Here is a 21,359-nt window from a genome sequence, read left to right as displayed (position 1 = left end):
ACATGAGGGAATAACCTATTTGAACCAGATTGTCACCAATCTACTTGTGATAGGTGCATCTGTTCATGACAGCATTGCTGGATGTGACCTCTGCATAGTTCTTGTAGCTCAGTCCTGGCTTCGGGAACCTTCCATCTTGTGTCGCGGCAATTCACTATACTAAGTGAGATAGATTCTAGACCTGGCAGGTCAATAAAACAGATAAACAGTCACATTCCCAACTAGGGCTGCCAACTGTGATGAAATATTTTCCTGGAGGTTTCATCACAGGATTTACCCCCTCTCTGTTCCGCCATTGGTCGACCAACATGTCTATCCTTATAACCTATTACCTTGCGACACCAATTGGATGATGCTTGACTGTCAGTCAAACAGCCACTTTTTAAATCCAATTTTCAATATTTTTATATCTGGGAAAGGATAAATGTTCAATGAAAATGACAAAACTCTTAAAACCCCAACGAGATCCACGGGGACAACCCAATGAATATTCCCGTGAGTCTGGTGGAGTTTGAGCTCTGCCATGGAGGCCCATCAGCAGGATAGTTAACTCAGGTAGGAGTCCCGGCTGGGGCTGCTATTTGTCTATACTTTACTTTGGCATTAAACCATTTGTTTTAACTTTTGATTCTGTGACTATTCAAAAAAAAACAATATTTTTTAATGCCCAATGATGTTTCTCCAGGATTGCACACAGCAGTGTCCTGGAGATGGGAAACCTAGGAGCAGGGGTAGGCCATTCAGCCCTTTGATCCTGTTCCACCATTGAATAAAATACTGGCTGATCTACTTGTGGTCTCAGCCCCACTTTCCTGTCTGCCTCCCTTCATAATTCCAACTCCCTTCCCTCACAGAAATCTGTCGAACTGCCTTGAATAAGTTTGCAGATCCAGCCTCCAGTACTTTCTGAGAAAGAGAATTCCACACAACAATGATCCTTTGGGAGGAAGAATTTCTCCTCATTGCTGTCTTAAAAGGGAGACTTTAAAAAAAAATGATGGCTGGAATTCTCCAGCCGTTCTCTGCCGGCAGGTTCTCTGGTCCTACCAACAGCACACCCTCACCCACAGGATTCCCGGCAGCGTGGGGTGCCTTCACTGGGAATTCCCATTGGCAGCTGCGGGATGGTTCCTCCGGAAGGACGTGGCATGATGCTGGTCCCAGGTTCGATTCCCCGCTGGGTCACTGTCTGTGCAGAGTCTGCACGTTCTCCCCGTGTCTGCGTGGGTCTCTTTCGGGTGCTCCGGTTTCCTCCCACAATCCAAAGACGTGCAGGTTAGGTGGATTGGCCATGTTAACAAAATTGCCCTTAGTGACCAAAAAGGATAGGAGGGATTATTGGGTTACGGGGATCGGGTGGAAGTGAGGGCTTAGGTGGATCGGTGCAGACTCGATGGGCCAAATGGCCTCCTTCTGCACTGTATGTTCTATGTTCTAACTCCGGGGTTTGGCCAAATGATGGCATTTTGATATTGTGAGACCTTTGCGATTTTGCAATCTGTGCACATTGTGGGATTGTGAAAACAGGCAACGGCGGAATTAACCAACATGTGACAGACATTTCAAAATGGAACTGTCAGACAAGCCACTCGGATGCCGGCGCTATGAGTGAACTGTGACCTCTTGTGGTCGCGCAGTAAATATTCAGGAAAACACTCGGCTGCAGTTGCACCATCGGACACCTGCTTCAGTGGCCTCGTTCGGAGAGGAGTGTCAGAGGTTTGATTGTCAATGTCAAAACACATCCTGCATCTCTTCATTGCCTTTGACATGTAGCTAAACAGATGAGTCTGCAGGACTCAGAGCAGCCTCATTGTTTAGACCCAAAAAAAAGTAAACGAGGATTAACCACACTAAATCCTGCTGGAAACAACCAAGAGAAATGGGAGCGAATGCACAAGGCTATTCTCACTGGATAAAAGGGCCAGAGCTCCCAACACACTTCTTTGGAATGGGCACGTTCGCATGCTTCAGAAGTATCTGCCCTGCTCCATATTTAACAGCGGCCTGCCCTCTCTCTGCTCACAGCATTCAGTGCTGAACTCTCCCAGCCGTGTTCAGAGGTGCCACTGACAGAGAACGGATCCCTGTCAAATTCCCTTCCAGTCGTTTGGAACGTGCCACAGTACACCACAGAAAAGACAGCAACCTTTAACCTCTGCCTGTGTACACACAGTCTGCAGTTAAATATTTAACAGCACTCAGCAGCTTGGGCCAGGGAACCTGGCCACACCAGGAGATTCACACCGCTGACAAAGCAAGAGGAGGGTGAAACGCAGGAAACAGGGATAAAATCGCACTGTGTTTTACACAGTTGGAACAAGTCTGGATTTTTCTTTACCGTCTGCTGCAAAATATTTGGGTTCTAGTTTTATCTGGTAGCTGGATCTCTCTCTCTCTCTCTCTCTCTGTCAAACCTGACAATTGGCTGAACACAGCACAGAGCATTCACTGACTTTCACAGAGGTTATCTGGTGAAAATCTCCGAGTCATCGGCTGCAGCTTCCTAACTGGTCAAATCGGCTGGAGCCCTGATGTTTAAGGTATTGTGTCACTGGGAGGTAGAGATGAGTGGACGTGGGGAGATGAATAGGCCTCTCTGTGGCAAATGGAGGATTGAACATTACCTATGTTTGAAAAGCGAATGAAGGAGAGTGAGCACCTGGGAATCAGTAAGAAAATGCAGCCCATTGAGGGCATTCGCTGCACTGTGTGTTTGGAGGACTACAGCCTGGAGACTGAGAGACGGCCTCGCATTCTCCCCCAGTGCCTGCACACGTTCTGTGAGGGCTGCCTTGAGAAGCTGGTGGAGTTCAGTGACTTTCATGTTGTTTGCCCTATCTGCAGAGTAGCCAATGACGTGGCAGATGCTGGTGGGGTCCAAAGCCTTCCTATCAGCACCAGGATCAGCCTGCCTTCCCAGACCAGCTCGCAGTGTCAGGACCTCAGCATCTTAAGGTTTATGGATCCTGATGCCCCTGCCTGTCCAGCTTGTGGCAGCCTCACCCTCTACGCCCCCCTTGGACAAGACGAGACAGTCACCCAGTGCCACACCTGTGGATGGCTGGGCACTGGCACACCTGAGGTGCAGAGCAACCTGATCCACGAACGGGACAGCCTACCCAGGTTAAACCAGGGCAACCCAGGGCCAACTGTGCAGAGACCCTCCCTAATCGCAGGGCTCTGTGAACTCTTGAGGTAAGGACTGTACTCCTTTACAGGGGACACTAGCCTCTCTGCCTGGGGGTGGTGCGTTCGAGGTTAGTGTGAGTGTAGAGGGGCTGCTTTTATTTGTCATGAAACAAGATGGAAGATCCAGCAAAAGGAAGTGAATTCTGAAGAGGCCGCGAGAGTGGACAAGAGAGAAGCAGTTGTACAGTGAGTTATCTGAACTCCTGTGAACCGTCTGGCGCAGTCAGTCGAGTGGTCAGAACAGTTTAAGCAGGTTGTCAGTGGCTATAATGACTCCCACCGCCAGCCCAACCCTGCCCAGCCCAGCCTACTAGTGGAACCTGGCTCCCAGAGATCGCCAGGTGCCCTACAGATGTGACGTGGGTGGCAGAGTACCAGTCCTCACCTGTAATGGGAGCCACGCCTGATCTTCACCCACCCACCTTTCCAGCCGTGACCCCGATTTACTTTTTCCTTAGAATCATAGAATCCCTACAGTAGAGAAGGAGGCCATTTGGCTCATCAAGTTTGCACTGACCCTCTAAAAGAGCACTCTCCCTTGGCCCACTCTCCCGCCCTATCCCCGTGACACCACCTAACTTCCAATTCTTTGGACATTAAGGGGCAATTAGCATGGCCAGTCCACCATCTTTGGACTGTGGGAGGAAACCGGAGCACCCAGAGGAAAGTCACACAGACAAAGAACAAAGGACAGGAACCGGCGCTCCAAGCCCGTGCCGACCATGCTGCCCGACTAAACTATAATGTTCTACACTTCCAGGGTCCGTATCCCTCTATTCCCATCCTATTCATTTGTTTGTCAAGATGCCCCTTAAATGGCACTATCGTCCCTGCTTCCACCACCTCCTCCAGCAGCGGGTTCCAGGCAACCACTACCCTCTGTGTAAAAAACTTGCCTCGTACATCTCCTCTAAACCTTGCCCCTCGCACCTTAAACCTATGCCCCCTAGTAATTGACCCCTATACCCTGGGGAAAGGCCTCTGACTATCCACTCTGTTTATGCCCCTCATAATCTTGTAGACCTCTATCAGGTCGCCCCTCAACCTCCGTCGTTCCAGTGAGAACAAACGGAGTTTATTCAACTGCTCCTCATAGCTAATGCCCTCCATACCAGGCAACATCCTGGTAAATCTCTTCTGCACCCTCTCTAAAGCCTCCACATCCTTCTGGTAGTGTGGCGACCACAATTGAACACTATACTCCAAGTGTGGCCTAACTAAGGTTCTATACAGCTGCAACATGACTTGCCAATTCTTATACTCAATGCCCCGGCCAATGAAGGCAAGCATGCCGTATGCCTTCTTGACTACCTTCTCCACCTGTGTTGCCCCTTTCAGTGTTCTGTGGACCTGTACACCTAGATCTCTCTGACTGTCAATACTCTTGAGGGTTCTACCATTCACTGTATATTCCCTACCTGCATTAGACCTTCCAAAATGCATTACCTCATATTGGGAGATAGACATGGGAAGACCATGCAAAGTCCACACAGACAGTGACCCAAGGTTGAAATTGGACATGGATCTCCAGTGCTGTAAGGTAGAAGTGCTAACCACCGTGCCACCCTGCTGCCCTTCAAACCGAGCCACTGCTCTGATTGAGATCAGCAGCAGCGCAAGCTGTAGATCGAGCCCAGAAACCAAGTTGTGACCGGTGCAACTCAGTCTATACTGAGTGACCATCTTCATAAAGCACCAACAGGCAAACCCTCAGGTCCAAGCTGAAGATTGAGTGCTGGAGTGCATCTTGTTAAAGTCATGTTGGACAGAGAGGATTAAACAGGCTATCGGATTAGATTGGATTTGTTTATTGTCACGTGTACCGAGGTACAGTGAAAAGTATTTTTCTGCAAGCAGCTCAACAGATCATTCAGTACATGGGAAGAAAAGGGAATTGAACAGAATTCAAGAAAATACATGAGAATACATGCCTGGTTTGTTAAGTTGTTGCTTGGGGGGGGGGGGGGGGGGGGGACTGGTGCGCGCGAGAGGGCGGGCGAGGGAGGGATATTTGCCTAGAGGGATTGTGTTGTAAATAATTTAAAAATTAGTAGGGGTAAATGTTTGTATGGAAAAACTCTTTCAATAAAAATTATTTAAAAAAAAAAGAGAATACATAATAGGGCAACACAATATATACAATGTACTACATAAGCATTGGCATCGGATGAAGCAGACAAGGGTGTAGTGTTAATGAGGACAGTCCATAAAAGGGTCATTTAGGAGTCTGGTGACAGTGGGGAAGAAGCTGTTTTTGAGTCTGTTCGTCCGTGTTCTCAGACTTCTGAATCTCCTGCCCGATGGAAGAAGTTGGAAAAGTGAGTAAGCCGGGTGGGAGGGATCCTTGATTATGCTGCCCGCTTTCCCCCGGCAGTGGGAGGTGTAGATGGAATCAATGGATGGGAGGCAGGTTCGTGTGATGTATCAGACTCCCACAAGACAGCTGATTAGATGACCTGAGGCTGAGTGAATGGGTTTTGTGTATTTCCGCTACTCCTTGTCCACTCTTCACATCTGAACCCTCTTTCCACAGGAACATGATTTTCGGAGAGTGATGGTGTCCCCATGGATGAACCAAATACTGCCCACCATACACAGAATGATGGAGGTTCTGCACTGATGACCGTAGTGTTCTGATAGTCAACCAGTTGAACCTTCTTTAAGCTGACTGGATTTCTCCTGCTTGCGTAGGCAGAAGACAATTCTGCTATTATTTGCCCAAATATTCCTGCTCTTTGAGCACAGCTCCGAATGTTCGGTTTGGAAGAATAATTGTCACACAAGTACCCTTGGAAATACACACTGAAAACATTTCATGCTCATTTGCTGAGTAGATGTGGAAGTCTCCTCCAATTTTCCTCTTCCTCACTGGTCTATGGACAGAGCAGCCTTACAAAGCAAACCTAACCCCTCTCAGCCCCTGAACAGAGCTCCTCAGCCGGAAAGCTACCATTCAGCCATGCAGGGCAGACAGAGAGCTCCTTTTAAAACAAGAGGGAAACTATATCTGGATTAATTTAAAACCAGATTGCCATGCTCCAATATGTCATTCTCTATGGACCATTGAGTGTGTGTCGCTGTTTGTTCAGCAAAGTAAGGGTCTCTCAGTGTAACTTTACAGCAACACCCTGTACATGTGACCAGTTCCATCTGACATAACTCAAAGCTGTCCCATCTTCTGATTGCAGGTAGTATTCAGGGTAGCAAAGTAACATTTCCCAGAGGTGAACAGAGCTACTAAAGCCATGTCAATGTTAATTCAGCAGGGTAAGGGTTGCTCACTGTTAATTCAGCAGGGTAAGGATTGCTCACTGTGTATCTGTACAGGTCACTGTTAATTCAGCAGGGTAAGGATTGATCACTGTGTATCTGTACAGGTCACTGTTAATTCAGCAGGGTAAGGATTGCTCACTGTGTATCTGTACAGGTCACTGTTTATTCAGCAGGGTAAGGATTTCTCACTGTTAATTCAGCAGGGTAAGGATTGCTCACTGTGTATCTGTACAGGTCACTGTTAATTCAGCAGGGTAAGGATTGCTCACTGTGAATCTGTACAGGTCACTGTTTATTCAGCAGGGTAAGGATTTCTCACTGTTAATTCAGCAGGGTAAGGATTGCTCACTGTGTATCTGTACAGGTCACTGTTAATTCAGCAGGGTAAGGATTGCTCACTGTGTATCTGTACAGGTCACTGTTAATTCAGCAGGGTAAGGATTGCTCACTGTCTATCTGTACAGGTCACTGTTAATTCAGCAGGGTAAGGATTGCTCACTGTGTATCTGTACAGGTCACTGTTTATTCAGCAGGGTAAGGATTTCTCACTGTTAATTCAGCAGGGTAAGGATTGCTCACCGTGTATCTCTACAGGCCACTGTTAATTCAGCAGGGTAAGGATTGCTCACTGTGTATCTCTACAGGTCACTGTTAATTCAGCAGGGTAAGGATTGCTCACTGTGTATCTCTACAGGCCACTGTTAATTCAGCAGGGTAAGGATTGCTCACTGTGTATCTCTACAGGTCACTGTTAATTCAGCAGGGTAAGGATTGCTCACTGTTAACTGAGTGTAATTCACAGTTCTGTACTGGGCAGTTTACAGCAACACTCCCACAGATTGCTACTTTCATACATTGGAATTTAGAATATCTCCAATAAGTGATCAATTCCCATCCCAACTGGCTCTTCCTCATGTCAAGAGTGACCCCAGTCAGTTCTCAAAAAGGCCTAAGCAGTAACCACTTTATTCCACCCTCTTTCTTAATCCGAGGGTCCTTCCACCAAATGATATGAACTCTCTCTTCTGTTTTTGCTTCAATTCCTAATCCAATTACACCAGCGACCCATCAAAGTTACTGATGGCTTTGATTAACTGTTGAACCTCCGTTAGGCAGAAATAAAGAAATGTTTTAAACAAAATATGGTATTTAAATTGTTTATTTGTACAGTTCTGAAACAATTGTTTGATCTTCTTTTGCTATTCATCGCTAACCCAACCAGCTCCCACTCACTCCAATCCCAATACAACCAGCTCCTACTCACTCCAATCCCAATACAACCAGCTCCTACTCGCTCCAAACCCAATACAACCAGCTCCTACTGACTCCAATCCCAATACAACCAGCTCCTACTCACTCCAATCCCAATACAACCAGCTCCTACTCGCTCCAAACCCAATACAACCAGCTCCTACTCACTCCAATCCCAATACAACCAGCTCCTACTCGCTCCAATCCCAATACAACCAGCTCCTACTCCAACCCCAATACAACCAGCTCCTACTCACTCCAATCCCAATACAACCAGCTCCTACTCACTCCAATCCCAATACAACCAGCTCCTACTCACTCCAATCCCAATACAACCAGCTCCTACTCACTCCAATCCCAATACAACCAGCTCCTACTCCCTCCAATCCCAATACAAGCAGCTCCTACTCACTCCAATCCCAATACAACCAGCACCTACTCACTCCAACCCCAATACAACCAGCTCCTACTCACTCCAACCCCAATACAACCAGCACCTACTCCAACCCCAATGCAACCAGCTCCTACTCACTCCAACCCCAATACAACCAGCTCCTACTCACTCCAATCCCAATACAACCAGCTCCTACTGCAATCCCAATACAACCAGCTCCTACTCACTCCAATCCCAATACAACCAGCTCCTACTCAGTACAACCCCAATACAACCAGCTCCTACTCACTCCAACCCCAATACAACCATCTCCTACTCACTCCAATCCAAATACAACCAGCACCTACTCACTCCAATCCCAAAACAACCAGCTCCTACTCCCTCCAATCCCAATCCAACCAGCTCCTACTCACTCCAATCTCAATCCAACCAGCTCCTACTCACTCCAATCCCAATCCAACCAGCTCCTACTCACTCCAATCCCAATACAACCAGCTCCTACTCACTCCAACCCCAATACAACCAGCTCCTACTCACTCCAATCCCAATCCAACCAGCTCCTACTCACTCCAATCCCAATACAACCAGCTCCTACTCCAATCCCAATACAACCAGCTCCTACTCACTCCAATCCCAATACAACCAGCTCCTACTCACTCCAACCCCAATACAACCAGCACCTACTCACTCCAATCCCAATACAACCAGCTCCTACTCCAATCCCAATACAACCAGCTCCTACTCACTCCAATCCCAATACAACCAGCTCCTACTCACTCGAACTCCAATACAACCAGCACCTACTCACTCCAATCCCAATACAACCAGCTCGTACTCACTCCAATCCCAATACAACCAGCTCCTACTCACTCCAACCCCAATACAACCATCTCCTACTCACTCCAATCCCAATCCAACCAGCTCTCCAACCCCAATACAACCAGCACCTACTCACTCCAACCCCAATACAACCAGCTCCTACTCACTCCAATCCCAATACAAGCAGCTCCTACTCACTCCAATCCCAATACAACCAGCACCTACTCACTCCAATCCCAATACAAGCAGCTCCTACTCCAATCCCAATAAAACCAGCTCCTACTCACTCCAACCCCAATACAACCAGCACCTACTCACTCCAATCCCAATACAACCAGCTCCTACTCACTCCAATCCCAATACAACCAGCTCCTACTCAGTACAACCCCAATACAACCAGCTCCTACTCACTCCAACCCCAATACAACCAGCTCCTACTCACTCCAATCCCAATACAACCAGCTCCTACTCACTCCAACCCCAATCCAACCAGCTCCTACTCACTCCAATCCCAATCCAACCAGCTCCTACTCACTCCAATCCCAATACAACCAGCTCCTACTCACTCCAACCCCAATACAACCAGCTCCTACTCACTCCAACCCCAATACAACCAGCACCTACTCACTCCAATCCCAATACAACCAGCTCCTACTCCAATCCCAATACAACCAGCTCCTACTCACTCCAATCCCAATACAACCAGCTCCTACTCACTCCAACCCCAATACAACCAGCACCTACTCACTCCAATCCCAATACAACCAGCTCGTACTCACTCCAATCCCAATACAACCAGCTCCTACTCACTCCAACCCCAATACAACCATCTCCTACTCACTCCAATCCCAATACAACCAGCTCCTACTCCAATCCCAATACAACCAGCTCCTACTCACTCCAATCCCAATACAACCAGCTCCTACTCACTCCAACCCCAATACAACCAGCACCTACTCACTCCAATCCCAATACAACCAGCTCCTACTCCAATCCCAATACAACCAGCTCCTACTCACTCCAATCCCAATACAACCAGCTCCTACTCACTCCAACCCCAATACAACCAGCACCTACTCACTCCAATCCCAATACAACCAGCTCGTACTCACTCCAATCCCAATACAACCAGCTCCTACTCACTCCAACCCCAATACAACCATCTCCTACTCACTCCAATCCCAATCCAACCAGCTCTCCAACCCCAATACAACCAGCACCTACTCACTCCAACCCCAATACAACCAGCTCCTACTCACTCCAATCCCAATACAAGCAGCCGCTACTCACTCCAATCCCAATACAACCAGCACCTACTCACTCCAATCCCAATACAAGCAGCTCCTACTCCAATCCCAATAAAACCAGCTCCTACTCACTCCAACCCCAATACAACCAGCACCTACTCACTCCAATCCCAATACAACCAGCTCCTACTCACTCCAACCCCAATACAACCAGCTCCTACTCCAATCCCAATACAACCAGCTCCTACTCCCTCCAATCCCAATACAACCAGCTCCTACTCACTCCAACCCCAATACAACCAGCTCCTACTCACTCCAACCCCAATACAACCAGCTCCTACTCCAACCTCAATACAACCATCTCCTACTCACTCCAACCCCAATACAACCAGCTCCTACTCACTCCAACCCCAATACAACCAGCTCCTACTCACTCCAATCCCAATACAACCAGCTCCTACTCCAATCCCAATACAACCAGCTCCTACTCCAATCCCAATACAACCAGCTCCTACTCCCTCCAATCCCAATACAAGCAGCTCCTACTCACTCCAATCCCAATACAACCAGAACCTACTCACTCCAATCCCAATACAACCAGCTCCTACTCCAATCCCAATACAACCAGCTCCCACTCACTCCAACCCCAATACAACCAGCTCCTACTCACTCCAATCCCAATACAACCATATCTTACTCACTCCAATCCCAATACAACCAGCTCCTACTCACTCCAATCCCAATACAACCATCTCCTACTCACTCCAACCCCAATACAACCAGCACCTACTCACTCCAACCCCAATACAACCAGCACCTACTCACTCCAATCCCAATACAACCAGCTCCTACTTACTCCAACCCCAATACAACCAGCTCCTACTCCCTCCAACCCCAATACAACCAGCTCCTACTCACTCCAATCCCAGTACAACCAGCTCCTTATCCCAATCCCAATACAACTAGCTCCTACTCACTCCAACCCCAATACAACCAGATCCTACTCCAATCCCAATACAACCAGCTCCTACTCACTTCAATCCCAATACAACCAGCTCCTACTCCCTCCAACCCCAATACAACCAGCTCCTACTCCAATCCCAATACAACCAGATCCAACTCACTCCAATCCCAATACAACCAGCTCCTACTCCAACCCCAATACAACCAGCTCCAACTCACTCCAATCCCAATACAACCAGCTCCTATTCCAACACCAATACAACCAGCTCCTACTCACTCCAATCCCAATACAACCAGCTCCTACTCCAATCCCAATACAACCAGCTCCTACTCACTCCAATCCCAATGCAACCAGCTCCCACTCACTCCAATCCCAATACAACCAGCTCCTACTCACTCCAATCCCAATACAACCAGCTCCTACTCCCTCCAATCCCAATACAAGCAGCTCCTACTCACTCCAATCCCAATACAACCAGCACCTACTCACTCCAATCCCAATACAACCATCTCCTACTCACTCCAATCCCAATCCAACCAGCTCCTACTCACTCCAATCCCAATACAACCAGCTCCTACTCCAACCCCAATACAACCAGCTCCTACTCCCTCCAATCCCAATCCAACCAGCTCCTACTCACTCCAATCCCAATCCAACCAGCACCTACTCACTCCAACCCCAATACAACCAGCACCTACTCACTCCAACCCCAATACAACCAGCTCCTACTCACTCCAATCCAAATACAACCAGCACCTACTCACTCCAATCCCAATACAACCAGCTCCTACTCACTCCAATCCCAATACAACCAGCTCCTACTCCAATCCCAATACAACCAGCTCCTACTCACTCCAATCCCAATACAAGCAGCTCCTACTCACTCCAATCCCAATGCAACCAGCTCCAACTCACTCCAATCCCAATACAACCAGCTCCTACTCCAACCCCAATACAACCAGCTCCAACTCACTCTAATCCCAATACAACCAGCTCCTACTCCAACCCCAATACAACCAGCTCCTACTCACTCCAATCCCAATACAACCAGCTCCTACTCCAATCCCAATACAACCAGCTCCTACTCACTCCAATCCCAATACAACCAGCTCCTACTCCAATCCCAATGCAACCAGCACCTACTCACTCCAACCCCAATACAACCAGCTCCCACTCACTCCAATCCCAATACAACCAGCTCCTACTCACTCCAATCCCAATACAACCAGCTCCTACTCCCTCCAATCCCAATACAAGCAGCTCCTACTCACTCCAATCCCAATACAACCAGCACCTACTCACTCCAATCCCAATACAACCATCTCCTACTCACTCCAATCCCAATCCAACCAGCTCCTACTCACTCCAGCCCCAATCCAACCAGCACCTACTCACTCCAACCCCAATACAACCAGCACCTACTCACTCCAACTCCAATACAACCAGCTCCTACTCACTCCAATCCCAATACAACCAGCTCCTACTCACTCCAATCCCAATACAACCAGCACCTACTCACTCCAAACCCAATACAACCAGCTCCTACTCACTCCAATCCCAATACAACCAGCTCCTACTCCAATCCCAATACAACCAACACCTACTCACTCCAATCCCAATACAAGCAGCTCCTACTCACTCCAATCCCAATACAACCAGAACCTACTCACTCCAATCCCAATACAACCAGCTCCTACTCCAATCCCAATACAACTAGCTCCTACTCACTCCAATCCCAATACAACCAGCACCTACTCACTCCAATCCCAATACAACCAGCTCCTACTCCAACCCGAATACAACCAGCTCCTACTCACTCCAATCCCAATACAACCAGCACCTACTCACTCCAACCCCAATACAACCAGCTCCTACTCACTCCAACCCCAATACAACCAGCTCCTACTCCAACCCCAATACAACCAGCACCTACTCACTCCAACCCCAATACAACCAGATCCTACTCACTCTAATCCCAATACAACCAGCTCCAACTCACTCCAATCCGAACCCAACCCACTCCAATCCTAATCGAACCAGCTCCAACCCACTCCACACAATACAACAGACTCGAACTCCTCCTAACCCAATGCAACCAGCTGCCATCCCACAGCAATCCCAATCCAACAGGCTCCGATCCCCTCCAAATCCAATGCAACCAGCTGCTATCTGACTCCAATCCCAACCTAATCTACTCCAATCCCAATCCAACCCACTCCAATCCCAATCCAACCTGCTCCTACTGATCCCAATCAAAGCTGCTCCTACCCACTTTAATCCCAATCCTACCAGCTCATACCCACTCCAATCCCAACCACCCCCCCACCACTCCTACCGACATAAATCATAATCCACACAGCTCCTAACGGTCCTAATCCCAGTCCAGCCCACTCCATCCCAATCCAACCACTGCAATCTACTCCAATCCAAATCCAACCACGCCGACTCCTTCAATCTCAATCCAACCATCTCCTAATCACTCCAATCCCAGTCCCTTCTACCCCAATCTCAATCCAACCAGCTCCTACCTACATCAATTCCAATCACTCCAATCCTAATTCAACCCACTCCAATCCAAATTGAACCGGTTGCCTTCCCCAATCCCAATCGGACCAGCTCCTACCCACTTCAATCGAAGTCCTACCCACTCTAATTCCAATTGAACCAACTCCTACACACACCAATCCTAATCCAACCAGTTTCTACCAACCCCAATCCCAATCTAACCCATTCCAATCTCAATCCAACCCACATCCACCCCTCCAATCCAAATCCAACGAGGTTCCACCAATTCCAATCCCAAATCAACCCACCCACTCCCATCCACTCCAATCCCAATCCAACCCACTCCAATCCCAATACAACCTATTCCAATACATCCCACTCCCACTCACTCCAACCCCAATCCAACCATCTTCCACCCTCTCCAATCCCAATCCACTCAAATCCCAATCCAACCGGTTCCCACCCACTCCAATCCCAATCCAACCCACTCCCACTCACTCAAAATCCAATCCAACCCACTCCAATCTTAATCCACTCGGTTCCTACTCACTCCAATCCCAATCCAACCCACTCCGATCCCAATCCAAATGGCTCCTACCCACTCCAATCCAACCCACTCCAATTCCAACCCACTCCAATCCCAATCCACTCCAATCCCAATCCAGCCCACTCCAACTTCAATTCAACCCATTCCTACCCATATTCCAATGCCCCTCCCCCATTCAACCTTGAATCTAGTCACCTCTATCCATCCCCAAACTGAGTCACTTTCTCCTTGCTCGACCTCATCTTCCATCACCTGTAATTTCCAATGTCTAACCCAACTCTAGAATTGATTTGCAATGATTGGAGATTACCGCTACACCGCTTTAATACCAAGGCGTTAAGTACGAAAGAGCAGGGTGCATGATACATATTCCCAGTAGCTCACTGCTTGTCCAGCAATGTGAAGAGTAAGATGAGGATGATGAGAGGGGTGAAGATGAGAGATAGGCACAGTAATTCCAGCCCATACAGGAGAAGAATGGAGCAGAAGTAGCAGCACGGATATGTCTGATCACACTTTGCCAGTGCATTCACCAGCCACAATGGGTAACGCAGGCATGGCAAATAGCCACATCTCCGAGTGGTCTGCACCCGCTGGCGGAAGGCCTGCTCCAGCCTTCTGAACGGCCCATGTCGTGGGGCTGGCGGCATGGGGACCACACTCAGTCTGCCAGCCACTGCCTGGTTTAGAAATGTCATCTCTTCCTGAAACTGGCGGATCTCCCACTCAGGCATCGGGGTCCGCTGACGACAGATGGGGCAGCACATCTGGCTGATGCTGTTCACTTCCGCTTTCTCCATAATGGTCTTTATGCAGCTGCCACAGATGCTGTGGTTGCAGTTCAACAAGGCCAGCTTATGAGCACCAGAGTCATACAGTTCAATACAGACAGGGCATTCCTGCTCCTCATTGCTGATTGTGGTACCACCTCCAACGTGGTGAGGTGTGCCAGATACGCTGTTACCCACCACAGGCCGCCGGCACTCAACTTCCCCTTGCCCAAGTTCACTGCCTAATGCACAGGCTTCGGCCTGACATCCTTCACCTGCAAGGCCTGTTTCTCCGGCCAAGGAAACCTTGCAGTTGACTCCTGCATGCTCCGTCCAACCTTTCCCTACAGTAGGCAGCAGTGGTACATCACTGAGATATAGCAGGAGTTCTCCTGAGCTGCCTCCACGCTTTCCCAGCCTTCCTGTCTCATTAGTTGATGGATAGTGCTGGGGAGGGAAGCTGCTTCCTGTCTGGTTGGCTCCCGATGATGTTCCAATCGGTGCGCCCTCCTGATCAGACAGTTTCTGCTGAGGCACTGTGGGAATATCAGTAAGAGCCACCGAAGCGTCGGATGCCATCTGCAGTGCTTGCAAAACCCTTTGCCCGCCCTTCCTCCTGACATTGTCACTGCCCACCTCACTCTCACTGGTACGGCGAGATTGCTTTCTGCCTTGGAAGTCACTTTCCTCAGTATTAATGGTGGCACATGCTATGATGGCCTGGGTCATATTCTCAGGGTTTTGGCTGGGCACGGAGGGTCTCCCCTTGATTTCCTTCTCCACAGAAGGGTTTGGCTGCTCGGAATTCAGTGATTGTCCCTCAGTCACATTTACATGAGTCAATTCCTTGAGCATTCCACACTCCTGTCCTTCTTCATTCAATTCCTTCTCCCTCTGAAAGGTTAACAGAGTTTCCATGGTGTCTGAGTTGATATTCAAGAAAGAGAACAGTCATCACATTATTATCAAAATCTCCCTTCCATTGACTCCCTGTGACAGTTGCTTCAACATTCGCTTTTTTTTTCCTGGCAGTTCTGGTGACGGGGAAATGCTGCAACTTGACCAGTCCTTCACCTACCAGCCTCTCGACTTGGGGCCTCGGTGTCTCTCAGCCTATCACCATCTTCTACATTTGCAGCCCCTTCCTGCAGCCAGACCATACTATCAAGTTCAGCAAGAGTTCCAGCACTTGCCTGCGATGCCGGGTAGCTGCCCTTGGTCGCAACCTTTCTGTCAGCCCTCGAGGACTAACCGTGCATAACCTCTTCAGAGCTGATAGCTTCTTCCATCCTTGCAGGCCGTATCCACATCGAATTATACTCTCAATTCATCGGGACACTGCTGCCAGTCTCATTGTCAGATCCCCTGTAACATTGGTGCCACCCTGCAGCTGTGATTCGAAGGCCGTGTGCCTGTCAGTGCTTAGTGCTAGATAACAACATGACTCGCTGCCAGATTAGAGAGATAACTGGCTTCCCAGCAAATCACAGCAAGCAGTCACATGAAGGCCACCCTGAGCAACCAATCAACGCACCCCCAAGGCCTGGGTGAGCTGAGAATAGCTTGACAAACAATACTGATTACATAACTCACAAATTCAGTAACCTGGCCCCTACTTCAATTAACACTTAATTGCCGAGCACTCACTTTGGGAGTCGGCATATGAATGAAATGTGCCACCCAGAAGAGTTTGTTTTGAGTTAGCAGAACCTCAACACTGAGCAAGCGAGCTTGGAAGAAGACACTCCTGATGCACTTTCCTTCCAGCCACCAGATTTGGAGGATTTTGCAAAAGCACTGGAGGTGAGACTTCTCTCGTGCTTCTGTAGTTTGACCAAGTCTCTATGGGGGTATGGGGATCACTGCTGCCTTGACCTTCGTCTCAGGTTTGAGGTCCCAGTGCTCAACTATTGATTTAGTCAGTCAGCTAAAAGCTAATCTCGAACACTGGGGACGATAATGAATACAGTTGTCTCTGTCTGCCCTCACCGAGACGTCTCTGTCTGCCCTCACCCTCTGTCTGCCCTCACCTAGACGTCTCTGTCTGCCCTCACCGAGACGTCTCTGTCTGCCCTCACCCTCTGTCTGCCCTCACCTAGACGTCTCTGTCTGCCCTCACCGAGACGTCTCTGTCTGCCCTCAACCTCTGTCTGCCCTCACCTAGACGTCTCTGTCTGCCCTCACCGAGACGTCTCTGTCTGCCCTCACCGAGACGTCTCTGTCTGCCCTCACCGAGACGTCTCTGTCCGCCCTCACCGAGACGTCTCTGTCTGCCCTCACCGAGACGTCTCTGTCTGCCCTCACCAAGACGTCTCTGTCTGCCCTCACCCTCTGTCTGCCCTCACCGAGTGGTCTCTGTCTGCCTTCACCCTCTGTCTGCCCTCACCGAGTGGTCTCTGTCTGCCTTCACCGAGACGTCTCTGTCTGCCTTCACCGAGACGTCTCTGTCGGCCCTCACCGAGACGTCTCTGTCTGCCTTCACCGAGACGTCTCTGTCTGCCCTCACCGAGGCGTCTCTGTCTGCCTTCACCGAGACGTCTCTGTCTGCCCTCACCGAGACGTCTCTGTCTGCCCTCACCGAGACGTCTCTGTCTGCCTTCACCGAGACGTCTCTGTCTGCCTTCACCGAGACGTCTCTGTCGGCCCTCACCGAGACGTCTCTGTCTGCCCTCACCGAGACGTCTCTGTCGGCCCTCACCGAGACGTCTCTATCTGCCCTCACCGAGGCGTCTCTGTCTGCCTTCACCGAGACGTCTCTGTCTGCCCTCACCGAGACGTCTCTGTCTGCCCTCACCGAGACATCTCTGTCTGCCCTCACCGAGACATCTCTGTCTGCCCTCACCCTCTGTCTGCCCTCACCGAGTGGTCTCTGTCTGCCCTCACCGAGACGTCTCTGTCTGCCCTCACCGAGACGTCTCTGTCTGCCCTCACCCTCTGTCTGCCCTCACCGAGAGGTCTCTGTCTGCCCTCACCGAGACGTCTCTGTCTGCCTTCACCGAGACGTCTCTGTCTGCCCTCACCGAGACGTCTCTGTCTGCCTTCACCCTCTGTCTGCCCTCACCGAGACGTCTCTGTCTGCCCTCACCGAGATGTCTCTGTCTGCCCTCACCGAGACGTCTCTGTCTGCCCTCACCGAGATGTCTCTATCTGCCCTCACCGAGACGTCTCTGTCTGCCCTCACCGAGACGTCTCTGTCAGCCCTCACCGAGACGTCTCTGTCTGTCCTCACCTAGACGTCTCTGTCTGCCCTCACCGAGATGTCTCTGTCTGCCCTCACCCTCTGTCTGCCTCACCGAGACGTCTCTGTCTGCCCTCACCGAGACGTCTCTGTCTGCCTTCACCGAGACGTCTCTGTCTGCCTTCATTGAGACGTCTCTGTCCGCCCTCACCGAGACGTCTCTGTCTGCCCTCACCGAGACGTCTCTGTCTGCCCTCACCGAGACGTCTCTGTCTGCCTTCACCGAGACGTCTCTGTCTGCCTTCATTGAGACGTCTCTGTCCGCCCTCACCGAGACGTCTCTGACCGCCCTCACCGAGACGTCTCTGTCTGCCTTTACCGAGACGTCTCTGTCTGCCCTCACTGAGACGTCTGTCTGCCTTCACCGAGACGTCTCTGGCTGCCCTCACCGAGACGTCTCTGTCTGCCTTCACCGAGACGTCTCTGTCTGCCCTCACCGAGACGTCTGTCTGCCCTCACCGAGACGTCTCTGTTCGCCCTCACCGAGACGTCTCTGTCTGCCCTCACCGAGACGTCTCTGTCCGCCCTCACCGAGACGTCTCTGTCCGCCCTCACCGAGACGTCTCTGTCCGCCCTCACCGAGACGTCTCTGTCTGCCTTCACCGAGACGTCTCTGTCTGCCTTCACCGAGACGTCTCTGTCGGCCCTCACCGAGACGTCTCTGTCTGCCCTCACCGAGACGTCTCTGTCGGCCCTCACCGAGACGTCTCTGTCTGCCCTCACCGAGGCGTCTCTGTCTGCCTTCACCGAGACGTCTCTGTCTGCCCTCACCGAGACGTCTCTGTCTGCCCTCACCGAGACATCTCTGTCTGCCCTCACCCTCTGTCTGCCCTCACCGAGTGGTCTCTGTCTGCCCTCACCGAGACGTCTCTGTCTGCCCTCACCGAGACGTCTCTGTCTGCCCTCACCCTCTGTCTGCCCTCACCGAGAGGTCTCTGTCTGCCCTCACCGAGACGTCTCTGTCTGCCTTCACCGAGACGTCTCTGTCTGCCCTCACCGAGACGTCTCTGTCTGCCCTCACCGAGACATCTCTGTCTGCCCTCACCCTCTGTCTGCCCTCACCGAGTGGTCTCTGTCTGCCCTCACCGAGACGTCTCTGTCTGCCCTCACCGAGACGTCTCTGTCTGCCCTCACCCTCTGTCTGCCCTCACCGAGAGGTCTCTGTCTGCCCTCACCGAGACGTCTCTGTCTGCCTTCACCGAGACGTCTCTGTCTGCCCTCACCGAGACGTCTCTGTCTGCCTTCACCCTCTGTCTGCCCTCACCGAGACGTCTCTGTCTGCCCTCACCGAGATGTCTCTGTCTGCCCTCACCGAGACGTCTCTGTCTGCCCTCACCGAGATGTCTCTGTCTGCCCTCACCGAGACGTCTCTGTCTGCCCTCACCGAGACGTCTCTGTCAGCCCTCACCGAGACGTCTCTGTCTGTCCTCACCTAGACGTCTCTGTCTGCCCTCACCGAGATGTCTCTGTCTGCCCTCACCCTCTGTCTGCCTCACCGAGACGTCTCTGTCTGCCCTCACCGAGACGTCTTTGTCTGCCTTCACCGAGACGTCTCTGTCTGCCTTCATTGAGACGTCTCTGTCCGCCCTCACCGAGACGTCTCTGTCTGCCCTCACCGAGACGTCTCTGTCTGCCCTCACCGAGACGTCTCTGTCTGCCTTCACCGAGACGTCTCTGTCTGCCTTCATTGAGACGTCTCTGTTCGCCCTCACCGAGACGTCTCTGACCGCCCTCACCGAGACGTCTCTGTCTGCCTTTACCGAGACGTCTCTGTCTGCCCTCACTGAGACGTCTGTCTGCCTTCACCGAGACGTCTCTGGCTGCCCTCACCGAGACGTCTCTGTCTGCCTTCACCGAGACGTCTCTGTCTGCCCTCACCGAGACGTCTGTCTGCCCTCACCGAGACGTCTCTGTTCGCCCTCACCGAGACGTCTCTGTCTGCCCTCACCGAGACGTCTCTGTCCGCCCTCACCGAGACGTCTCTGTCCGCCCTCACCGAGACGTCTCTGTCCGCCCTCACCGAGACGTCTCTGTCTGCCTTCACCGAGACGTCTCTGTCCGCCCTCACCGAGACGTCTCTGTCGGCCCTCACCGAGACGTCTCTCTCTGCCCTCACCGAGACGTCTCTGTCCGCCCTCACCGAGACATCTCTGTCTGCCCCCACCGAGACGTCTCTGTCGGCCCTCATTCGGGCCGGAGAATCGCTGGTCGCCATTTTTCACGGCGACCGGCGATTCCGCGAGACGCCATTTTGTGGGAGGGGGTGGGAGAATCGCGAGGGGTGCCAGGGCTGCGTGTCGTGATTCGCCCGGCACTCCCGCGATTCTCCCACCCGGCATGGGGAGCGGAGAATTGCGACAACTGACTGTCACTGGGGTACAGTTCCACACACACTGGGCGCGATTCTCCGCTCCCCACGCCGGGTGGGAGAATCGAGGGCGTGCCGGGCGAATCACGACACGCCGGCGGGGATCGAGTGGCCTGACGTTCCCGACCTATTCACGCCGGCGGCACCCACACCTGGTCGCTGCCGGCGTGAACATAGCCGGGGCTATGTTTGTGGCCTGTGGGGGGCGGAGAGGGGATCGAGCAACACGGCCGTGCTCGGGAGTGGACTGGCCCGTGATCGGTGCCCACCGATCGTCAGGCCGGCGTCTCCAAGAGACGCACCCTTTCCCCTCCGCCGCCCCACAATGTCAAGCCGCCACGTCTTGTGGGGCAGCGGAGGAGAAGACGGCAACCGCGCATGCGCGGGTTGGAGCCGGCCAAACTGCGCATGCGCGGCTGACATCACTTAGGCGCCGCCGTCGCGTCATTATCGGCGCGCCGCCTTGACGCAAGCGTCAAGGCCCGGCGGCCGAGTTTCTCGAAACACCGCTCCTAGCCCCCCGGCTGGGGTGAAGGGGGGGGAGAGAATAAGGGACGAGGAGCGGCCTCCGACGCCATCGTGAAAGTCAGCCGAGTTCACGACGGCTTTCCCGATGCAGCGCGGCATTGGAGAATCGCGCCCACTGACTCTCACTGGGGTACAGTCCCACACACTGACTCTCACTGGGACACAGTCCCACACACATACTGATTCTCACTAGGGAACAGTTCCACACACACTGACTCTCACTGGGACACAGTCCCACACACACTGACTCTCACTGGGACACA

General features: G+C 51.5%; 2 protein-coding genes across 6 annotated transcripts in view; both read left to right on the top strand.

Annotated features, from left to right (window-relative positions):
- The window catches only part of LOC119955438 (tetratricopeptide repeat protein 28-like), a 390,291-nt gene that overhangs the window by 286,983 nt on the left and 81,949 nt on the right, over positions 1-21,359 (top strand). The gene's annotated exons all lie outside the window — the stretch shown is intronic.
- On the top strand, positions 1,647-7,606 carry LOC119955440 (tripartite motif-containing protein 59-like). Its single transcript, XM_038781604.1, has 2 exons — positions 1,647-3,198; positions 5,726-7,606. The coding sequence occupies exons 1-2, from the start codon at positions 2,630-2,632 to the stop codon at positions 5,745-5,747; spliced, it is 591 nt and encodes a 196-aa protein (XP_038637532.1). The 5' UTR covers positions 1,647-2,629; the 3' UTR covers positions 5,748-7,606.

This window comes from Scyliorhinus canicula, chromosome 21 (assembly GCF_902713615.1).
Source record: "Scyliorhinus canicula chromosome 21, sScyCan1.1, whole genome shotgun sequence".
In the NCBI taxonomy this organism is placed as follows: Eukaryota; Metazoa; Chordata; class Chondrichthyes; order Carcharhiniformes; family Scyliorhinidae; genus Scyliorhinus; species Scyliorhinus canicula.
The sequence above is the reverse complement of the archived record's forward strand: the minus strand, read 5'-3'. Positions and strand labels throughout refer to the sequence as shown.